General features: G+C 43.7%; 1 protein-coding gene across 3 annotated transcripts in view; it reads left to right on the plus strand.

Annotated features, from left to right (window-relative positions):
- Positions 1–7,543, plus strand: part of olfm1b (olfactomedin 1b) — a 45,121-nt gene extending 37,578 nt beyond the window's left edge. For all 3 annotated transcript variants that reach the window (XM_031577765.2, XM_031577766.1, XM_031577764.2), the window contains exons 5-6: positions 889–995; positions 4,400–7,543. In XM_031577765.2, the coding sequence (XP_031433625.1) occupies positions 889–995; positions 4,400–5,074 (782 nt within the window). In that variant the 3' untranslated portion in view covers positions 5,075–7,543. The remainder of the gene's footprint in view (positions 1–888; positions 996–4,399) is intronic.
- Positions 7,544–24,000: the final 16,457 nt, after the last annotated feature.

A 24,000-nucleotide genomic window follows, 5' to 3' on the forward strand; every position in this document is an offset into this window, starting at 1 on the left:
GTGTGTGGAGGGGAGAAAGAGAAGGGGAATCACAAATACAAGGATAACAGATACAAATTAACAAATATTGTGTGGTGGTGGAAAAGTATATAAAGCCATTTCACTAATCGGACAAAATGAGATACATTTAATCCAGTTTAATGCAACTCTGTAGATAGAGGTGGTAATGTCGCAAACAAATGTACAAAATAATATGAGCGAGAAACTTGTATATGAAGGTGTAACACTTAACAACCACCATCAGTCATTTCATCAGTGCCACTTGGAGAGTCTGAATGTAGTCCAATTCCATAAGCTCATATAAATTATTAAAGAAGTGAATTTGATCTAATACTCTATGGTAGCATTATCTCTCGGTCTCCTGACCTTCATGAGCATTGATTTACATCAGGAGTAAATGGGCAGTTGAAGGGACTGGCAGCCTGGTTCTCCCCCTGTCCAGCTCGTATGAGATCAGTGGTTGAGGACGCCCCCTGTCCAGCTCGTATGAGATCAGTGGTTGAGGACGCCCCCTGTCCAGCTCGTATGAGATCAGTGGTTGAGGACATCTGCCAGCTTTGCAGGCTGAAGTAGTGAGACCCGATCTCCGGTCTGACAGCAGCCTTCTCTCATCCCTGTACACCAATATTACAACATGTTCTCTCTTCTCTCCCCCCCCCCCCCCACACTCACATTCTCCAATTATCTCTCTCCCCCACCTCCCTTTTCCCTTGTCTTTTTTCCTTGTTCTCTCTGTCACGCACTTATTACTTGTCATTCTCTCCTCTCTCTCTCTCCCTCCCTCTCTCCCTCTCTCTCTCTCCCTCTCTTCTCATTCCCTTTTGTCTTCTTCCTCAATCCATTATTATCCTGACTTCTCTCTCTCTCTCTCTCTCTCTCTCTCGGCAGCATGTGGTAAGCTGACGGGTATTAGCGACCCCATCACCATTAAGACCTCCGGCACTCGTTTCGGTTCCTGGATGACCGACCCGCTGGCTCCTGAGGGAGACACCAGAGTAAGTCTACACACAGACACAGACACAGACACACACAGACACAGACACACACACACACACACACTCTCAATCTCTCTCTCGGACTCAGAGACAAGGTAACACACACTCAAACACATGCCCGTAACCCCAGACACTAAACATTTGCATTTATTCTTTTAGTGGACACTTTTCTCCAAAGTGACTTATGTATATAAACAAACAGTACAGGCACAATGTCCTCTGTGTGTTTGATCCCCGATATCAAAGCCATGACCTTGGTGTTGTTAGCATCAGATATGTGTGTGTTCTTTCATTTTTAGAGAGGGGGGTCATTCTGTTCCCCATTGCAGGACTCTATTGGACAAACAGCATGTAATAAAAACACATCCATCATGCACAGATACACACACGTGTGCACACAAACACACACTCAAGCTGTTACATTGCCTAAACATATTAAAATGCAAATAGCTGAGGTGATTGACCATATTTTATGTTGCTGCCCCCATGGGGGGGTCCGTTTACTATGTGTGTGTGTGTGTGTGTGTGTGTGTGTGTGTGTGTGTTTTATGTTCCGCTCTGTTTATCCGTCCACACTGTGGTGTTTGCCGAAGCCTTCTGTCTGGTTTAGCTACAGCTGTGTGGCAAACCTCACAAACACTCGGACACAAACACACCAGGCCAGCGCGATAAGCTTAGCGTCTTACCCTCCCTCCCCCCTCGACTGCCCATTCATCTGCTCCTCTACCCCCCCCTTTCTGCTGTCTGTCCAGCGTGCTGACAGCACACGTGCGTGTTGGATTTATTCACCCTTTGTCTTCCACACAGGTGGCTAATGGTGCTGAATATCAAATGAGTGTGTAAGAGTGTATGTGTATGTAAGAGTGTGGGGGGGGGGGATGCATGATGTGAGGCGCTAGCCTTAGCTGTTTAGAAGCCAGGAATTGCCCCCTCCCCCCCTACTCACACACACACACACATTTGCACAGGTGGGAGAGTGAAGCATGCTGGGAGAGTCTTTTATTTGAAAACATTCAGAATTATGCCCACAGGGTCCATAAAGCTCCCTCCATTCCTTTCCTCTCTCGCTCCTTTCCTCTCTCGCTCCTTTCCTCTCTCTCTCCTTTCCCCTCTCTCTCCTTTCCTCTCTCGCTCCTTTCCTCTCTCTCTCCTTTCCCCTCTCTCTCCTTTCCCCTCTCTCTCCTTTCCTCTCTCGCTCCTTTCCTCTCTCTCTCCTTTCCCCTCTCTCTCCTTTCCTCTCTCGCTCCTTTTCTCTCTCTCTCCTTTCCCCGCTCTCGCTTTGCTTTGGCATCTCGTCTTCCTCTCCCTTTCTTCGTCTTCCTCTCCCTTTCTTTTCCTAATTCACCTTAGTTCTTCTCTCTCTCCTCCTCCTTCTTCATTAGCCCTTGTTTCTTACCTCGCCTCACCTTTTCTCTACTCCCCTCAAGTCTTTTTTCCTCATCCTCCTCTCTCTCTCTCTTTTCTCTCTACCTCTCTATCTCTCTCATCCTTACACCTTTCCCCTCCTCTCACATTCTCCATTCCTACATTGTGCCAGAGGGGTAGGAATTTAATCAGGATTTTGATTGAAGCCGTGATTTGGTTTATGTAGGCAATCGCTCTCTTTCACACAGATACACACACACACACACACACACACACACACACACACACACTCTCTCTCACACACACATTCTCTCTCTCTCTCTCTTTCTCTCTCTCTCACACACACACACACACAACACACACACACACACACACACACACCACTCTCTCTCTCACACACACATTCTCTCTCTCTCTCTCTTTCTCTCTCTCTCACACACACACACACACACACACACACACACACACACACACACACACACACACACACACTGACACACAAACTGCAACATCAAATGCGGAGCCGCCTGTCAAGTCTGCTGAGACTTTTTGGATGGTTTAATTTCTCACATATGTCTTTTGTGTGCCATAGGGGTTTCACACACACAAACACAGTCACTCACACACAAACACACTCACTCACACACAAACACACTCGCTCACACACAAACACACTCACTCACACACAAACACACCCACTCACACACAAACACACTCACACACACACAAACACAGTCACTCACACACAAACACACCCACTCACACACAAACACACTCACTCACACACAAACACAGTCACTCACACACAAACACACCCACTCACACACAAACACACTCACTCACACACAAACACACTCACTCACACGCAAACACACCCACTCACACACAAACACACTCACTCACACACAAACACACCCACTCACACACTAACACACTCACTCACACACAAACACACTCACTCACACACAAACACACACAATCACACACACAAACACACACACTTACACACAAACACACCCACTCACACACAAGCACACACACATGCACATACTCTGCACTCTGTTGCTCAGGGGGTTTCTTTGAAACAACATAAAGCAGACAGGAGGTGGAAAACTCCCTTCTGTATTTCAAATGGACCAAATGCATCTCATTTTCACACATTACAGGTAGACAGGCTGATTTTTCTTTTAATCTTAATGCTTGAATTAACACACACACACACACACACAAACACACACACACATACACAAACACACACACACATACACACAAACTCATATAACTTATTCTGATCTTCTTAAGCTCAAGCAATTTGTTGTATGTGATGACACAAGTGTGCAATTCTTCAAAATATGTAAAGATCATAATTTGAATGTCGCACCAGCCATACCGAAATCACACACACAAATTAAACCGTGTCAAAGCAAGTCAAGTTGTAGCGAACTTAAGAGAAAAGGAAATATCTCTCCCAGCTTAAGCTCTGAATGATTAATGCAGCAGATCAATCTGGAGTTTTACTGCGCCCTAAGTAATAAGGCTGCAGGGCATTCATGCATACAAATGCACTTGGCTTAACAGACATTTATACCAAAGAGCAGAGAGAGATCTAACAGGGGAGAAAAAAGTCGACAATCTGTGGTGATCCACAAATGTGTGTGGCCAGCCTCTAGCCATTTTAACTACTTAAGTGTTTTTATGGTTAATATAATATATGGTTAATATGTTTAGGTTAATATCATATTTTTGATATAAGATGAATGTCTCTCTTTCTTTCTTACTCCACCTCCTTGTTAATGTAAACAGGGAAATAATGATTTTTGTGGATGTGTGTGTGTGTGTGTGTGTGTGTATTTTCATGTGTTTGTGTGTGTGTGTGTGTGTGTGTGTGTGTGTGTGTGTGTGTGTGTTTTCATGTGTGTGTGTGTGTGTGTGTGTTTTAATGTGTTTGTGTGTGTGTGTGTGTGTGTGTGTGTGTGTGTGTTTTCATGTGTTTGTGTCTTCCTTTCACCTCATGTTCTCCTCTCCCCTTCTTCCTCCAGGTGTGGTACATGGACGGCTACCACAACAACCGCTTTGTGCGCGAGTACCGCTCCATGGTGGACTTCATGACGACGGACAACTTCACGTCCCACCGGCTGCCCCACCCCTGGTCGGGCACGGGCCAGGTGGTCTACAACGGCTCCATCTACTTCAACAAGTTCCAGAGCCCCGTCATCATCAAGTACGACTTCCGCACCTCCAGCATCAGCAAGTCCCAGCGGCTGGACAACGCCGGCTTCAGCAACTCCTACCACTACTCCTGGGGCGGCCACTCCGACATCGACCTGATGGTGGACGAGGGAGGCCTCTGGGCCGTCTACGCCACCAATCAGAACGCCGGCAACATCGTCCTCAGCAAGCTCAACCCGATGACGCTGCAGATCATCCGCACGTGGAGCACCAACCACCCCAAGCGCAGCGCCGGCGAGGCCTTCATGATATGCGGCACGCTCTACGTCACCAACGGCTACTCGGGCGGGACCAAGGTGTACTACGCCTTCCAGACCAACTCCTCCACCTACGAGTACATCGACATCGCCTTCGAGAACAAGTACTCGCACATCTCCATGCTGGACTATAACCCGCGGGACCGCGCCCTCTACGCCTGGAACAACGGACACCAGGTGCTCTACAACGTCACGCTCTTCCACGTGATACGCTCCGAGGAGCTGTAACCGTGGCGGATGGGAAGAATGGACGTATAGTCGTCAGACTTTTTAACGGAGGAGCGAATAAGCTCCTGTGGAAGAAGGGATGAGTACCTGGAGGAGAGAGGCGCTGAAGGAGTACGGAGTAATATGTGTGTGTGTGTGTGTGTGTGTGTCAAATGTGTGTGTGTGAGACATTCAACATTCGTGGGACGCATGAACATATATGTGGATTATTGTGGCATTGATGCCGTTTCGCTGATGACACGGGACAAAATAACGGTGACCGGTTTGCAAACCAAAAAGAAAAAAAAAAAGATAGATACATTATATTACATATGTAAAGAGATCTATGAAACAGTAAACAGAGAGAAGACTGAAAAAAAACAACAACAAAAAAAAAACAAATCAGCAAACAGATGCCAAATAACGTTGCGCCTTTTTTCTACAACATGAGAATCATTCCATCGGCTTTGTTTCTGTTGTGACAATCGCCTCTCCTTCGTGCTCAGTGGGTGAAGCTTCACAATGGCAGAAGATGGGATTGGTTATGGACATTTAGCAAAGACTGACTGCTTCCTGTCCCTGTCTTGTTGCTATATGGCACACTCTCTCTCTCACACACACACACACACACACACACACACGCAGCTAATGAAGGGGAACAAGAACGGTGCTACACACGAAGAAAAACACTCACACATGCACAAAATCAAAGTCACCACCTACGACCATAATCTGTCCACACAACAAAGCCGTCTAACAGTATGATATATCAAAATATATGAAGAATGAAAATACAAGATGGTCTATAAAAGAATATAAGAGAACATAGAACTGGAGGCGCAGACTGTTGGTGTTCTTGTAATGTTACATGTTAAAAAAAGCGTCATCTGACCTTAAATGTTGGAGAAGAAAATTATATAAAAAAAAACAGCTTCATTTTTGCATGAACATTTTCTACCACTTGACCTCTGCCAGTAGGAATGCTTCTGTTGACGTGATGCTGTGAATCATAGTTAATGGGGAGGGGGGGTTGGGTTAGGGTGGGACCGGGGCTGTATGTCTCTGTTTTTTGGGGAGGTAGTGGAGCTTTGGGGGAATAGGGTTTGTCTTTTGAGTTTAAAAGACGTGTGGCTTGAATTTTTGTTCATATTGGTTTCCTTGCCATTTCTACTTCTCCTCCTCGTCTTCCTCCTCCTGCTCTTTATCCTTTATTCCCTTCTCCTCGCCTCTCCTCTTATGCCCCTCACCCCATGCCTCCTCCTCTTCTTCCTCCTTCCTCTTGAGTTTCTCTCTCGCTCTCTCTGTTGCTTCAGTTAACTCTTTCCAAAGTCGCCATCATGGTTGAAGCAGAATGTATGACAAGTTAAGTCTGCCTGATCTGCCTAACTCTCCGAGTCACGGGTCTCAAAGTGGTCCCAGCATTGGCGTGCGGGGATATCCAACAAACACAAACAAAGACAAAACAAAGCATGGTTGAGAACCTCCAACCTAGCAGCAAAACATAGCAGTTTCCCTTTTCTCAGAACAGAAATTTCAGAGGTAGAGGTGTTGTAGGTCAATCCTCTCCCAACTCCTACATTACCTAGGCCCTCCTACACTCTATATGTGGCTTCGTCAAAATACTGATGCCATTCACTTCATGATCTTAACTGACACCTTCTTTGTCAGAAAGGTGAAATAGACCAGGAAGATCGATCCTCCACTTGATCTTCCCCCTCAATGATTGGTCGAAAACGAGAGCCTGCACACCCCCAGTTGATGGGATCATTTTGAGACCCGTACTCTAAAATCTCACCAGTCTGCTTTGTAATGTAGCCTCTCCGGAAGGCTTGTGCTTTCTTAGAGAGACCCTTGTGAGATGCTACACGACGACCTTATGTATTCCTTATGGAAGGCTGTGCAGTCCTGTAGTTCCTTATGAGAGTCTGTGCAGTTTCGGACAGCCCTTTTGTGTCTTACAGCGCCTTGTGTAGCTCCCATAAAAAGGCTTCTGGAAGCTTCTTCAATTCTCACAAGATTCTCCAACGGCTTTTGAGATGCTATGCAGTCTAAATTAGCTTCATGAGAATCTCAAGAGAGTTTATGGAAGTCTTGTGTAGCCTCAATCAGGAGTTATGCAGTGTTCTGAACCCCTTGTATATTCCTTATGAGGGGCTTTGCAGATTTCTTATAAGAGTCTTACACCATCTTGTGCAGTCTCTTGCGGAACCTACACATTTTCGAGTGGATCTTCCACAAGGGCAGTTGTGGCATTTGTGGTGTACTGTGTGGCCTGTGCCTGTAAGATCAAAATTGTCCTGAGTTGGTCTTCTAAGAAGCTGCGTGGTTCTGTTCTGTGAAGCCCCTGTGAGGGTCTGGCACTGGCCTGTGTAGTCACGTAGCAGAGGGCTCTGGCTTTCACTCCGTCTGTGCTTCTGTTGGATGTGTGCTGTCCCTGCCATGAGTTTACGGTTCGTATTATTAATAAACTGGGGAATACTTAAGCTGAAATTATGTCTCAAGGAATTCATTGTGTGTATTTATGCATGTGTGTGTGTGTGTGTGTGTGGGGGGGGGGGGTCCTTTAGGTTGATGAGGATACCAAATAACAAGCCAAATTTTATTCCTCATGATTTACTGATTTGATGAAACTGTTGATAACAGCACACACAGTTATGCAAATTGATATAGATCACAGAGGAATATGGGTGTTAGAGAGAACAATGACTATCAAAAATGCAACAAAAATTGAGCAGTATCATTTTCATATTGGCTCTGTGTGGGAGGTATTTTAACAAGCTTGAGCTGGGAGCAAATCAAACTTGCCCTGAGCTCTGCTGTTAAACAGGAAAGCTTGAAAGGCAAAGCTGTAGAATGTGTTTATTGTGTTGTTAAAGAGATGCAGGATTTCTCAGTGAAATTGGATAACAAAATTTGTGGGGGCAAGAGTCCTTTATGAGTGTTCAGCTGAGAACCCCTTAATTGCTGTTTTGCAGTTGTCACATAGAGTGCAGGGTAAGTTGGACACACTGAATAATGTAGCACCAAAACCCGACAGAGCCAAAGAAGGTGTCGGTGGTGCAGATGGGTAACAAACTATGTGCGGCTGAAATCTCCCTTGCTGAAATGTAGACCTCGATGAAATCCTCAACGTGCATGCGGCAAACAGAACTGAAACCGAGAGTAGACTCCCAGGACAAAAATGAACTGACGTCTGGCAATTGCTTCCAGACGTTTCATCCTGCCAAAAGTGAGTATAAGTGGCTTTTGTTTCTTCACACACCTCGGGGGTACGACTGATGATTCTCTCCATGGTGCTGTTTCAAATGACTAACTCAGGTCAGAGAGCTACCTTATGGAAAATGTGGAGCATAGCCAATAATAATATCACCCATTATAATAACAGAGTAGCTTACGATTGCCAGTCACACATGATTTCAATGCACCCCAAAATGATCATTATGAAGTCAAAGCTCAGTGATATTATCCATGTTGACAGATCAGCCAGTGGAGCATATCATCATGGGGGCTTGGTCAGGTAGAATAGGAGCATGCCTAGTCTAGTGAAGCATATCATCATGGGGGCTTGGTCAGGTAGAATATAATATAATTTACTCTTCATATCAACCTCCAACAGCACCAGAGAGTCCAGATCTCTGTACACCTTTAAAACTTCTAATTATGCAAACATATTCTGAGGAGAGTCAGGATAGCCATTTTGTCATAAACTCAAATACACGTTTAGCGCACAGACATGACATTCACTCAGCAGACAGTCGTAGCAGCCAATTTGCCACAGAATGCAAAAGCTATGACAGGAGCACAGACACACAGCACAGACTCAGCAACATGATGCCTCCTCCATCATACCCGTGATTTTCCACTGCTTCAGACGGAGTTATGTTATGTTTAATAGAGTGCCTGTTTGTTTGAAATGAGACCAAAATTACCAACACCTGTGACAGGGGAACAGACCCCCGTCCCCCCCGTCCCCAAACTCATTCTGAGAAAGACAGCTGCCAAACACAACACACTCTTACACACACTCAAATCATCTTAGTTCTGTCAAAATGACACCTGGATGTCGCACCTAGTTTTTTTGTCTTTTTCTCACTCATCCTTGTCATCCAAGAGGGATGCAGAGACAAAGCACTGTCTAGGGGGAGATGGTTGGGAAAAGATGACAGAGAGTCACCCTTGACCTTTTTTAATAAAAGCAGCGAGCGCGCGAAAAACTCTATTTGCAGCTGCGCCAAATTGGCATCGGGGGCTGGAGATACAGCTGACCTATATTTTTTGGAACACATGGGATCTCTGTTTCTCCGTGCCGATAAACAGTCTCTCTCAGTGAAATGAAAAACCAGGAAAATATCACTGCAAAAACTGTGAGACTTGGGTGCAGCAGTGAAAACTAGAACCAGGTTAAGGCACTTCCAAACTGTGGAATCCAACTTCATTTGGGATTTTGGTTTAAAGCAGAAGTGACTTTTGAGCTACAAAACCGCCGCATTTTGTTGGGTTTGATGTTTCTTTTTTTTTGCGCAAACACCAAAATCAAATTGTTTTCAAATCCAATTTGCACCTACATACTACAATCCTCTGAAATGAATAAATAAATATATAAATAAAGCAAGTGGGGAAAAACAAAATGCTAAAGCGGGTCTCTGTGGGCAAATCCATCTGGTGTCGACAGGGGCCTCTTGATTTCTTCGTGACCGGCTTTAGACGAGGGGCTCAGTGGAAACATGTGCGGCTCCTCCATTGGGAGCGTAGGCTTCCTGGAACTCACACTCTAATATTTTACACCAGTAAGCAGGGATTGACTCTCAGTTCAGTAAGTGTGTAGTTAATACAGACAGGCGCAGAGAGAACCAGCGACGATTAAACAGTTATGCCCCTACAATAATATGACAGAAGGGGGCCTGTGGTACGGATCCTCTCACATGTGGACATATGAGGGGACATAAGAGTGGATGAAGAGGTAAATAATTCAGCTTTAACCAGCAGCCAGAAGAGAGAAAGAGAGAGAAAAAATAAAACAAATCTTTCTTTCCATACCAGCATTTCCACAAATACTCTCTGATGATGACAATATAAGAAGATTATCAGCATGCCCGCTGCACGCCTAATCCATTATAAACAAGTAATAATGCATGGGCCTTGATGCATTGACGCATTACCATACCGACCTTTGCCGTCGAGTCTCATCTCCTGATGCATGTGCCATGGTCGGCATTTTTATTATTTTTATCCCCTGATCAATGAAAACTAAACCATCACATCTTCGCCATGATGTGCTCTTTGGGGCTTTGGCCAAAGCCAGCTGCCTTTTGGAGGTCACCCGAATGGCGTAATGGATTGGGTGTTTTCGCCCAGTGGAGGGGGGGGGGGGGGGGGGATGGATAGGCTCGTCTGATTGGTTATAATGCAAGCGGGACACGGGGCCCTGTAATCCCCCATCCCAGATGAAAGCAGAGCGCCGAGGCAGCCGTGGGATTCACTATAAAGACCATCATCTGCCCGGCAAGGCTTTTCACTCGCAATCTTCAATCTCTCAACTCAGCCTCCATCTCCCTCTCACTCTCTCACTCTCTCACTCTCTCTCTCTCTCTCTCTCTCTCTCTCTCTCTCTCTCTCTCTCTCTCTCTCTCAACTCAGCCTCCATCTCCCCGTGCCCCCCTCTCTCTCTCTCTCCTCTCTCTCTCTCTCTCTCTCTCTATCCCTTTTAGTATCATTCTTATCTCTATTGCTATATCTCTCTGCCTTTTTATGTCTCTCACTCCTTTTTTTTTTGTTTTATCTGTGTTTGTCGCTCTGACTCTCTCTTTTCAGTTTCTCTATCTCTCTGTCTATCTCTCTGTCCCCTTCATCAGCTTGTGTCTGCCACCTGTCTCTCTCTCTCTCACTCTCTCACTCTCTCTCTCTCTCTCTCTCTCTCTCTCTCTCTCCCTCTCAACTCAGCCTCCATCTCCCCGTGCCCCTCTCTCTCTCTCTCACTCTCTCTCTCTCTCTCTCTCTCGTCTTTGGCTCTCATCTCTGTCTCTGTCTGTTCCTGGGATGAGAGAGGAGCAGAGGTGGAATGAATAAGACGAGAGAGTGATGTTCCGCTGTTAAATCCCGCTAATACATTCAGACCCTGGTTGACACAGAACACCTGCTCAGAGCATGTCATCCTCTTCCTCTCATCACTCCTCTCCTCCACTGCCTCCCTTGAGTCATCTATCTCTCTCTCTCCTTCCCCCATCCCTCTCTCTCTCTCTGTCCCCCTCTAGCCTCTCATTTGATGTCTCAATCAATGAATAAATGATTGCTTCTATTCTGGGTGAGAAGGCTCAGGCCGTCCTCAAGAATAGAGAGTGTGAGAGAGGAGAGGGGGGGGGGAGGAGAAACAGGAGAGATGAGAGAAGGGAAGAAAGAGAAAGCAAGAGACGACCGAATAAAGGAGAGGAAGATGAAAGGGTAGATGAGACGGATGATAGAGACCATTGGGATATGTGTGTGAGAAGGCAGAGATCCTCCGTGTGTGTGTCTGCACGTTTGTGTGTGTGTGTGTGTGTGTGTGTGTGTGCTTAAGACTCTGTAAGGAATATATAAACTTGATTACGTAATTCATTTTGTTTTGGGTCTGTGTGTGTTAATGTTCCTCTGTGGTGTATGTCTGTGTGTGTGTGTGTTTGTGGGTATGAGTAAGCAAGTTAACCAGCATACCTTCTGTCAGAGGTTGGATCCATTTACATGGCTAAACAGTGCTGGGACACTGAGACTCATAAGCTGCGGTAACATCCAACACCTACTCCCTTATTCCCTTTCTCTCTCTCTCTCTCTCTCTCTCTCTCTCTCCCTCTCTCTGTCTCCCTTCTCTTCTCACCCTGTCTTCCTCATTCATGACTTACATGGATCTTGAGAGACAGCACTGCCATATAGAGCAGCAGGCATGATGAATGGCCGTTTAAATGAACAATCTGAATCCGGACATCCGGACATCCGGACACTGCCTCTGAGTGGAAGCACCAGTCTCACTGCACAAGGCTAAATTAAAATGGAATAGAATAGAAAAAAAACTGTGATGTGTGTGTGTGTGTGTGTGTGTGTGTGTGTGTGTGTGTGTGTGTGTGTGTGTGTGTGTGTGTGATATGAGGAAGGGGTAGAGTCGGTCTGTCTATTACAATTGCTCTTTGCTTTGGTCTCGTCCATCATTTCCAAACACAGATCAGACTGATCACTTTTATAATGCATATGTCACAAACAAACTACACACAAATGATTTTATAATACTGTCTTTCATAAGGTGTATATTGAACTCCATCCAGAGTGTGGTCCACTTGAAGTTCTATTCCACAAACCACATCTGTTCCCAGAACACTGCGTATGCTAGCATAGTGTGTCTCTGGAGGAGAAGGAGGTGCATAGTGTGTCTCTGGAGGAGGAGGAGGAGGAGGAGGTGCATAGTGTGTCTCTGGAGGAGGAGGAGGAGGAGGAGGTGCATAGTGTGTCTCTGGAGGAGGAGGAGGAGGAGGAGGAGGAGGAGGTGCATAGTGTGTCTCTGGAGGAGGAGGAGGAGGAGGAGGAGGTGCATAGTGTGTCTCTGGAGGAGGAGGAGGAGGAGGAGGAGGAGGTGCATAGTGTGTCTCTGGAGGAGGAGGAGGTGGGCGGTAAGATGACAAGGGTAGATTGTCTCACTACCCCCCACCTTAATAAGTGACATAAGTAACTACATGGGTCTCAATGTGATGACTTATTTCTCTGCTAACAGCTGTGGGTGTGTGATTATGCTGCAATACTGACTTTTATCTAAGAAACACAATATTTCAGCTTCATTCCTTGCCATTCCTTGCTGGTGGATGTCATGTTTGTAAAAGACCCAGGTGTGGTTAATATAGCGTACACACTAGCTGGGAGCAGAACCATGTATCCACTGAGACGGGCACAGGTGTCGGGAGAGAGGCTGTGCGTGTGTGTGTGTGTGTGTGTGTGTGTGTGTGTGTGTGTGTGTGTGTGTGTGTGTGTGTGTGTGTGTGTGTGTGTGTGTGTGTGTGTGTGTGTATGTGTGTGTGTGTTTGTGTGTCACTAGCACAAATTACAGAATGTTATTGAGGTACTAATAGCTAAGAGCAATTTGTGATTTCCAAGATTTTCTCATATTTATGTTGCTTCTGCTTCCATAAAGCTGAGAAATTGTTCACAAGATGGAATGGGAAGGAGCACACATCCAACCATAAATGGAGTTAAAACTGTGTGTGCTTCGTGAAACAACTATTCTGCAGAAATTATTTGAAAACTGCATTACTTCCTTTGGCACAGCCTCGCTAAAATAAAACCTAAGCATAAAACTGAAGTGAAACCGTTAAAGGCGAGCATTGCTCAACTTAACTTTCACATTAACTTTTCACTTTCGCATGCTACCCAAATTAAAAAAAAGTTTTTTTAACGCACTCATTACCTCCCTGGTGTTTTTTTGTTTTGCTGTACAAGAGCTGTCTCAATCCAAACAGTTCAATCCAATTTCCATTTTCATCCATCTCATTCACAAATTGAGTTTATTATAAAATAAAATAGTCTGGGAATTGGAGGGATTGTAGCAGCTACTATGCCTGTTATTTGCTTATATTAGCATTGACAAAATGTATACAATGCAGCAAACTGCTGATAATAATATAAAGTCTCATTGTTCAGCCAATCAATGCATTGATCTACCAAAGCGAGGGATGCCAGCATTGAGTCACGGTGCACCACCCATAATACACATTTCACAAACAAACTGACTCATCTCAATTATCCCTGGCTCAGACAGAAGAAATAACCGCAAAGTGTTATTAATGTTAAATTCTGAGAGACACCCTCTCAGGGTTATAGACAATGGCCCTCCATGCTTCGTGACAAGAGTTCAGTCAGTGCACAGACATCCCTTCCATGGAGAGTTGAACTCTTAGGTCGCCACGCTTCACCAACGCAATTTCAACACCAGAGACAGAAACTGAAAATGGGATGAAATTCTGGGGGAGCCCCTGAGCCAAAATGCTTGGCCTTTGCCCCTAACTGATCTACAGGCACCAGAGGATTGATGACAGCCCCTGCAGAGGGGGCCGTACAGCTCCAGTGTGCACCCAGCCTGTGTGTGTGTGTGTGTGTGTGTGTGTGTGTGTGTGTGTGTGTGTGTGTGTGTGTGTGTGTGTGTGTGTGTGTGTGTGTGTGTGTGTGTGTGTGTGTGTGTGTGTGCACCCAGCCTATGGTTACTGCAGCAGGGGTTTTATGAGAAATGGAATTTGCAGTGATCCTTCAAGTATATCTTTGTTTGAGCCAGGGGCCTGCTGTACGTTATAATGAGAGTGAAAAAACAGAGTGTGGCGGGTATGCTGGTTCATGCTGGTAGACACCACTGCTTAGTTTAACCCAGCATCAGGCCGTCACTGCTTAGTTTAAACCAGCATCAGGCCAGCACTGTCCAGAGACTCCCTCTTACATCTGTACCAAACAGATATTGGTCTATGGTAGTTATTTATAAAAGCAGTGTCTAGACAGGCTAGGAGCTAGAAGACACAAGTACAACACTTATTATGTTAGCCTCTCAAATTTCACTTCCTTTTTCCAGACCAAGCTAAGGCCTGTGATATTATTGGGGTGTGCGTGTGTATTTGTGTGTGTGTGTGTGTGTGTGTGTGTGAATATCAACTTCTGAATGTCATCTTGCTTACAGGCAAAGACTAACACATTTCAGTGCTAATATTAGCTTCTGAATGCCTTCTCTTATTTCAAGATCCAGCTAAAGCCTATGCAATTTATTGCTAGTGATAGCATCTCACTGTCCTCTGGAGGAGAGAGATGCTGTGCTAAAGTTACAGTCTGGCAGTTTTCTATTGTTTCCAGTTGGCACCAGAAGTTAAGCACGGGGCACAAACATTAGCCCCTTAATGGCCTCTCTTATTTCCAGGTTACACTAAGGGCATAGTGCTTAAAGGGGGCTGTGCTAATGGCACCTGATAATCTCCTCCAACGTCCCAATAACGCCAGGAGCTAAGATCTTTTATTAGACACCATTAGTAAAGCAGTCTAGGTTCTGATATTCTCTTGTCTCATATTTCTGCTCTGGTCTTTATAACAATGTCCAGTGGGTACTGTCTTGTGGTGCTTTTTTGATCATTTATTTCTGTAAAAAAAAGCAACCAAATAACTTTTTTAATAATATTTTTTCATTGCTCTACAAAATAGAGAGTACAATGTTGATCATTATAAACCACATTTACTATAAATCAAATTCGCAATGACAAAATAACAGTGATTATACTGTCATGTCCTCCTAAGGATACACCTCTCAACCCCGTGCTGAGGTACAATTACCTTGACCATGACTACTCCCTCCGTTCCTCTTAACCTCTCCCTGGGTTACCTACTCCTTCCGTCCTCTTAATCTCTCCCTGGGTTACTTCATGAATCTGAATGTGCCTCTTATGTCTGACCCCTGACCCCTCCACATTAGTTATTCCCAGTTTTACCTCTTTGGCATTCGGCTCATGCCACCCGCATTTATCCCATGTTGGTATATTTGCAAACCAGCTTCCATACTCTCTCACACACATGATGGGGTTAGACGGATACGGGAAGCAAGAGAGTGAAGCAGAGGGAGAGAAAACAGAGCGGTTTGGATATATCCCCACCTGGCAGATGTCAGTTGTTGACTCATCTTTGGGAGGTTTTATTTTTAACTTCCCACCTGTGGGCTCCAGCATTCAGGCGGCTCAAAGCACACCCAACACTTGGACTGTGCATGTGTGCTCCCTCTTGCAAACTGTTGTTTTTTCACATAAAAAGACTGTCCATAGATTCTCTCCCCTCAGAACTCCATTGTTATTCCCCTGCCTCCCTCCATCCCTCTCTTCCTCCCTCCATCCCTCTCTTCCTCCCTCTTACTCACAATGATCCCGTCCCGGGTCCATCATTTAGAATTTGGAATTCGTTCACAAGGACACAGTTTTGGTATGTATGTCATAATGCTCTCTGGACGGCAACATGTCTGTAAAGGCAACGTCTCAAAATGTTCTCTGATTTATAGTTCTCGTCCACTAATCATATGTATGGCAACTATTACAGTTTAAATATGAAATCACCAATATTCTTCACAAGCAGGGTAGTAAAGCATCACAAACCCGCTTATGAAGTTGCACAAAATATTTAGACATTCAACATTTGACTTATGCATACCAAAACTGTGTTCTGCTTATACCATCACCTGCCATACACAACAACTGATACTTCTAATGACTCATGACTTATACCACACACATCTAAAGTAATCATACATGCAAACCAAAATAATTGATCACATGCATTCAGAATTCAGCATGCATTATGTAAGCATGGTTGAGAACCTACATTTTTGATATGTGAAATGGTAGCCCAAAACACCACAAGTGTGTGGTCTGCTGCAGTGCAAGTGTCTAGAGGTAAAATTGTGAGATTCAAGAGAGCAAAGGGAGATGGTTTAAAGCCCACATCAGTTTTGAATTTGCAATGTTGCGTTACCTCACATCTCAACTAAATTCAATTGGTACATTGTTTCCTTGGAACAATATTGCTGTGATTCTCATCTTTCTACAGAACAAAGGTTTGTGTTGAACAAAATCTACAATACACCAATAGATAGCCCTCAAGCCTTCACAGAATGCATATTTTATTTAAGTAATATCAGCTGTACTCAAGACACCAAGGATGAACATGGTTAGGGAATTTTATGGGCACTTTTGTCCAAAGTAACTTGAAACTCATTGGACACTTGGACCAAAGTAACTTACAATACAAATAATAATAAAAAAAGATATATATGCACAACCAAAGCAGTATGCATAATACAGCAAAATGCTTATAACAGTATTTTGTATCGTAGTAAAATATAAAACTGTAGGGCTTGTTTACAAATACATTAGAATGACAGGAGGCGAGTCTTTAAATGCTTGGTGATATTCTTTAAATGTAAGCTACCATGGCTTTCACTTGATCGGCTGGCACAAGGTAGATCACTCAACCACTAAGCATGGGCAGCACATCAATTGAAACAGATACATTAGCAATTAAGCAATGCTTAATAAAATATAGCTGCCAGCAGCAATAAGGGGGCCAATCGGCCCAGTCGGCCAGAGCTGCCATGAAAACTAGATGTCATGATGTCAAGGGAAAGGCTGTAAGCACTCGCAGCAAGTTTAATATCAATTGATTAAAGATTGGCTGAGATATTAGCTCGCTTCAAGTTAAGCTGATTTCATTGGGCTATGATGGGCTTTTGAAAATCAAAGAACCATATAGATATGTGTGGCCTGTGACATTTTTTTTAACCTTTTCCAAAAACCCAACATGGCGGCCACATCGACTAGGTTGACACCACAAGTTGCCATGTCTTGGGCTTGGGACCTCCCACAGTATTACCAGACACAACAATTATTACTGCACTTACAACACTTACACATCAACAGTTATTACCCAACACACAAAGAAGATGAAGATTAAGAGAAATAAGAAAAGCAAAATTCACAAAAGCAATAAACAACTTGCATGGATTTAAACAGCATGTGTCTGTTATATTTAATGATTGATAACTTGCCTGTGTTGCTGAATTAAGCTGTACAAACAATGGCCCCACTGGCCAAATGTAAACGCATGTTATTTGCACGAGGCACATCAATGGATTTCGATAACTGTAATCTGGTTTGTTATTAGTCAACTGACCTTTTGTCCCGGTTTTGAAGTGGGTTTCGAAGCGCTGCCTTGATGTTTGAAATCAATTGCGCACGTCCTTGTGCGTTCATGTGAAGATGATTGACAGTAACTTTGCTAAATTACAGTGTTTGATCACTATCATGACATTCTGGGGGCCTTTGTAAGCGCTATAGTTATTTTAGAGAGAGATTACAATGATAAACGATGAAGATGTACTGGCTTTCAGTGTATATTAATGTGGTCAACAGGATCCTTGCATCCTAACGTTTTGTGAGCTATAAGAAAAAGTGCAGTACGGAGTGGAAGATGGAATAGTGGTTCAACTATTTGTGCAGACAACTAATGAATACACCCTACAGCACTCAATAAAACACTAGCCACTTGGCAAGTAATGCATCTCTACTTACCCACATCCATCATACTCATGTCTTCAATTATCAACCCTGCAAATGTCTGCTATGCGTATGCATGCTCATGTATGCATGCTCACGTATGCGTGCTCACGTAGGCACTCAGTTTTGGACACAAAAGCCTATCCGATCAAGTCGGCTGGCAGCATCCTTGCATAGACATCTGTACTCAGTGGAGCAGTAGTAAAACTGACAGTAGGTATGGCTTCACTGAAAGCAGGTTTGCTCAGCGTCACACTTCACCGAGCCCCAAATATAAATCAACGTCTCCATAAAGGTGCCGGGGCAGGGGGACTGCAGCAGTAAAAGCGATTCTCTTTAATTATGAGGTGATAAAGGCGGGAGTTGAGGGGAGTTTGTGTGAGGCCACTTGCTGAGAAGCCCGCCATTTTGCAGCTCTTTGTTTAGCATGTACAGACGTACACGTACACACGCACACACGCACACACACACACACACCGTACACACACACACAACACACAGACACTCACGCATGCACACACAGACACTCACACATACACGAACAGACACTCACGCACGCACACACTCACACACACACACAGACACTCACACAGACACAGAGACACTCACACACACACACACACGCACACACACACAGACACTCACACATACACACACACACGCACACATAGACACTCACACATAAACACACACACACGCACACACAGACACTCACACATACACACACACGCACACATGGACACTCAGACACACACACACGCACACACAGACACTCACACATACACACACACACACACACATACAGTAGACACTCACACATAAACACACACACACACACACTCGCACACACAGACACTCACACATACACACACACACACACACACACACACACACACACACATACATGAACCAGGTGAGCACACACGCCTACTCAAGAGATGCGTGGGCATCAGTGGTAACTTAGTTAGAGGGGTAACAGTCTTTTTCATCAGCGGCACGCAGGTGTAATGTTGTGCACAGGTTAACCCAGCATCCTGGCATCGGCACTTCCGAGAGCAGAAAGAGGCTCAGTTTTGCAGCCACATTTAAGAAATGTGTCCATAAAAATGTCAAAAAATAATTTTTCGACCAAATGCTCGCTTGGTAAAATGCTCAAGCTGTATACTTCAGCTGTAGCAGTGCAGCCTGTGTGGGAAGCATTTTTGAGAAAACAAGTGCTTGTCTTATCGTAAAGAACACACAAGTACCTCTCTAGCAAGTCCTTGTCTTATCGTAAAGAACACACAAGTTCCTCTCTAGCAATGCAAAAAATGTGGTTGAAAAGGATTTGCTGTCATAGCAATGAAGGCATTTGTTACGTCTGGAAATGATTTCCACGCAGCCCGCGCTGTCTTTTTGCCTTTGCCCATAAACTGAGATGTTGTATCACAGCCTGTGAATGACTGAAAACCTGGGAGAGCCAAACCTGTTTTCCTCCCCAGCTTTTTGAAAATACTACGTGTATTTCCTGACCAAAAGCAACTACATAGATCAATGTATGTGTGGTTTTCAAGAAGCTTTCCAAAAACTAATTACGTCTATTTCCTGATCAAAGGCAACTACATAGATCAATGGTGGTCTTCAAGAAGCTTTCCAAAAACCCCTAACAAGGATCACTACAATGTGTGTAGCCACTGTCCTAATTACTGTAGAAATCTCTTAGAATTCACCATTTATAGAGAATCTGTAGAGAAGCTGGAGGCCCACCCTTGTGTCTGCCTCCTCATGGTCACACTCAAAATGACCAGATGAGAGAACAGATCTACTTTTACGGACATACACCTGCTTTCCCTGTTCAAATGTGGTGGACTTGACCTTCTCAGCTAACATCTTAAAGAGTTTGACCTTGTTCAATGAGTTCTTTAGAAAATCAGAGACCTTGCGGGGAAGCTTTTTCAAGTCACCAACTTTCTGTCAGAAGCCTTGTCCCCTTTTTTCTCATGTTGATTCTTTTAGACTGTTAATTTTGTATACATCCCAAAACCATGTCTCTTTTCATGTCTTCAGCTGATGCTCCATCCACGGCAGAAGGACCTTACTGGCATAATCACCAAAGGTAAATGTTATCAACAGGCAGACCATGTACAATAGCAGCTCCCTCTGATTTTAACATCGATAAAAGATGGAGCTGGTGGGTAAGCATCAGGAGCTATCAGGCCCAATAGGTCAGATTTCTGTAACGGCAAATTGAGTTTGCCTTCTTTGGAAAGAGCCGGAGGATAAATAGTGTTCTAATGAGAAAATAACTCATCCAGGTTGCTACCTCTGAACTTACTAGTAATGTAATAAAGTTGACTGAGATTTTCAAAGCTGAAAGTTTAACTTTCTCCTTGAATCTTGGCATTGCTTTCACGTTCTTGAAGAGAGCAAGGTTGTTTCTCTTAATGCTGTGATGAATGGAGGTTTTCCCTTTGAAAATGACTTCCTTCACATAATTGTGATACTGGCTAGTGCCCAACTTATCAATAACACGAGTAGTATTGACAACCTCATTACTTGCACAGTTGCAGGTGTCTAATGCAAGCAACTCTGAGCATGTATCCTGGAACGGATTGCCCATCCCAAAAATTGTGTGGCAAAAGTTTGAAACATGTTTTATGTGTCTGTCTTGATATGAGGAGTTCTGCTCATGCTGTAAATGTGAAGAAATTTGTATCTGAATGCATGTACTGTGATTCAAAATCAACAAGCACTCTTGCCTGCTCTGGCCCTGCTACCATCTATCATCTGAAGGCAGTGGGGTTCTTTTTATTTTATTTGAGGTGCCCTGTAATCTGCTTTAGTACATCCATGCCATGTTTGACCCCCTCTGTTATTGCCTTACTGAGGTTACCATTAGTATTGGTTTACTTTGAGATCACAAGCCTTTGCATCACAAGTAACAGCTGGAATAGTTGTAGCTTCTCATATCCTTTTCACTCTGGATCGATAGAAATCTGCTCTCTACGAACTCTGATATTCAAAAAGGTTGGAATTTGGAATAAATGTATTCCAGTCCCATGGAAAGAACCCTGAGCTGTGGTTGATGAAGGGTTGTAGTCTATATCACCATCATAATCATTATTTATTCAGGGAGAATTGACTGCGCACAGTGCTCTTTTGCAGCAATGCCCTGATTGTGGGTATACAATACAGATGAACAATAAATAAACAAACCATAACAAAACAAAACAGACAAAATAAATAAACAAAACACATTATACAACTCAGGAATTAAGTATAAAAAAAAGCCATGTGCCCCAATAGTGAAAATGCCTTTCCTTAGGATAGCAGACAGACCAGGTCTAGTGCCATATACCGTCGGTAGACAGCAGAATGCAAGCTTGGGTTCAACCTTATTTATAGTTTCTAGTTGACACTGATTCCTAAAGTCTTAAGAGAATTGACCACGTTATTTCTTCTCGTTCTAGTGTGAACTTGAAGGCCAATATAAAGAGGAAGAAGGGGTTTGTGACATTTGGAGGATGGTCTGATGGTCTAGCAGGTCTTTTCTTGGCATTGAAGAGTATCGTCTGAGACACAGTTGCCTGAGCATGCCTGAGAAACATCACTATCTTGACGAGCGATGATAAGGACCATTCAGGATGGTAAAGGGTCTGCATTTCTATAGCGCTTTTCTACTCATAGAAAAGCACTCGAAGCGCTTTACAGATTAATGCCTTAGACACCTACCCATTCACACACCAATGGCAGAGGCTATTTATCTAAGGTGCCAACCTGCACATTGGGAGTGGTTGGGGGTTCAGTGTCTTGTTCAAGGACACTTAACTTGACGAGAAGGTGGCAGGATTGAACGACTACTCTACCTTCTGAACCACTATCGCCCCATGAAGCACGGAAACGAGCAACTTCATACTTGGTGGGTAAGAGTCATTCTGACAGCTCTGTGGAACACAGCCATGACATTCAAATCCCTCGTAGTCAAACATGACTTTGCAAATTGATTTAACTAGTTTTGCCATGGCAACTGCCTCTTTATCAAAGTCATGACCTGTTTTGTTTTCTTTAAGCATGGTCTGCATTCCCTCTGAGTAATGGTGTGTTTCCACAAGACTGCTCCTGACATCCATCAAATTGCTCCAAAATGTGTATTTTAAGTCTGATTCAGATGCAATCCTAACTTGTCTTACTTTGAAAATGAAAATGTCAGACTTCGGATATGACTTGTGCCACTTGGCTTTGTTTCCTGAAAACTTTCAACTGTACCACAGCCTTTGAAATCATCCTCCTCTCATCATCATCATCAGACATCAGAAAATCAAGTTTTTTACATGACACACAACATATCATGAGTGAAATAAGCACTCAACGCCATGGCGTTATTTCTACCTTGAAACTGCAGTGTACCAACGGCAGTCTCAAAAACATGGAATCAGACAGCCTGGGTTTCATACGTAACAGACTTAAGGAGTCAATTCCGGAGAGGTAACACATACTGTATATATAATACAATATTACTTATGATGACCTAGATGGCTTTCTTACGAGACATCTGGATGTTTATCATTTTAATCTAGCTGGCGATCGGGACCAATCTATCTATCTGTTATCTAACATTAGCAACACATTATTAGCTGTTTGATAATGTAGTCAAGCCAAAGGCAGATAGATAGAGGCGGGACTCATTTGCATATTCATAGATCTATGAATACTGAATGAGGCAAAAGTGTAGAGCTACAACCAGGAAAGGATTTTGTCATCAAAAAAATCTTATAAATATGTAATTTTGAGGAACAGAGATGAGTTTTTAGGGGTTTAATCAATGCCAGGAGAGGGAGTTTAAAGGAAGAACTGTACACCTGTGCACTGTTTCTTTGCAGAGAATCTGCTGAACACCTCAGGCTCCTTACTCTCTCTAAGCAAACCATACCAAAACCAAACCAAAAAAAAAGTTTTGTTGCTGCTCAAAATCAGTTAGGTCCCCACAAAAATCGAATGCAAAACTGAACAGAAAACGAGAGCACAAGCACATATTAGTGCGAAGACACACTCCTCCCACAGCCCTCATGCCTGATGTAGGCCATGATGTGAATATTTCAGCATTTGACAACAAAATCTGAATCTAAATCTAAATAGTTTAATTAAAATCCATCCGTATGACATCCAAGCCAATTTAATGACTGAAAGGTTGAAACAAAGGTTGAATTTACAATGAGGGGTATTGGTCCATATACATTAAATATAAAAACTATATATAATATATATATATATAAAGTATATAATAAAATAAAATAGCAGAGCCTTAATGTACAACTATATAACTGTTTATTATTCTTTGGTGGCCATCTTGGCTTTTCCCTTTAAAAATGCCCTTGATGGGCTGAAATAATGGCATTCATTGGGCCCCGTTTCTGAAATGATGATATACATCCTAAAGGGAGTCTGTACCAACTTTGGTGCTTTTTACCGCCACATAACAAGTTGGGCAGTTTTTTAGATGAATTCCCCTTATTAATAGTAATACATAATTTGCATAATCAGGAGACCCAAGCCAAGATCATAAAACATAATATCTAAAAACATAAAACAGAACAACACTCTGACTGACATGGATGAATCAGTGCTACCAGACAGCCTGCAACAATAACTTGCCCCGGGGTAATAAAAACTCCAACAGCCACGGAAGTTAATGATGGCAGATAATTATTTTAGCCTCGTTATATTCTCTGTGAATTTCTGCACTGAATAATTATTCTTGTACCAAAAGTAAAAGAAACAGCCTGACCAAACGTGTCATCTGCGGCCTCAGAGCGGTGCCAACAGCGGGAACCAGGAAAGAGCCGTGCAGTCCACGCCAACGTCATTAGAGAAGCATCAGACAGCTCTACAGTC

Source organism: Clupea harengus, chromosome 12 (genome assembly GCF_900700415.2).
Source record: "Clupea harengus chromosome 12, Ch_v2.0.2, whole genome shotgun sequence".
Taxonomy (NCBI): domain Eukaryota; kingdom Metazoa; phylum Chordata; class Actinopteri; order Clupeiformes; family Clupeidae; genus Clupea; species Clupea harengus.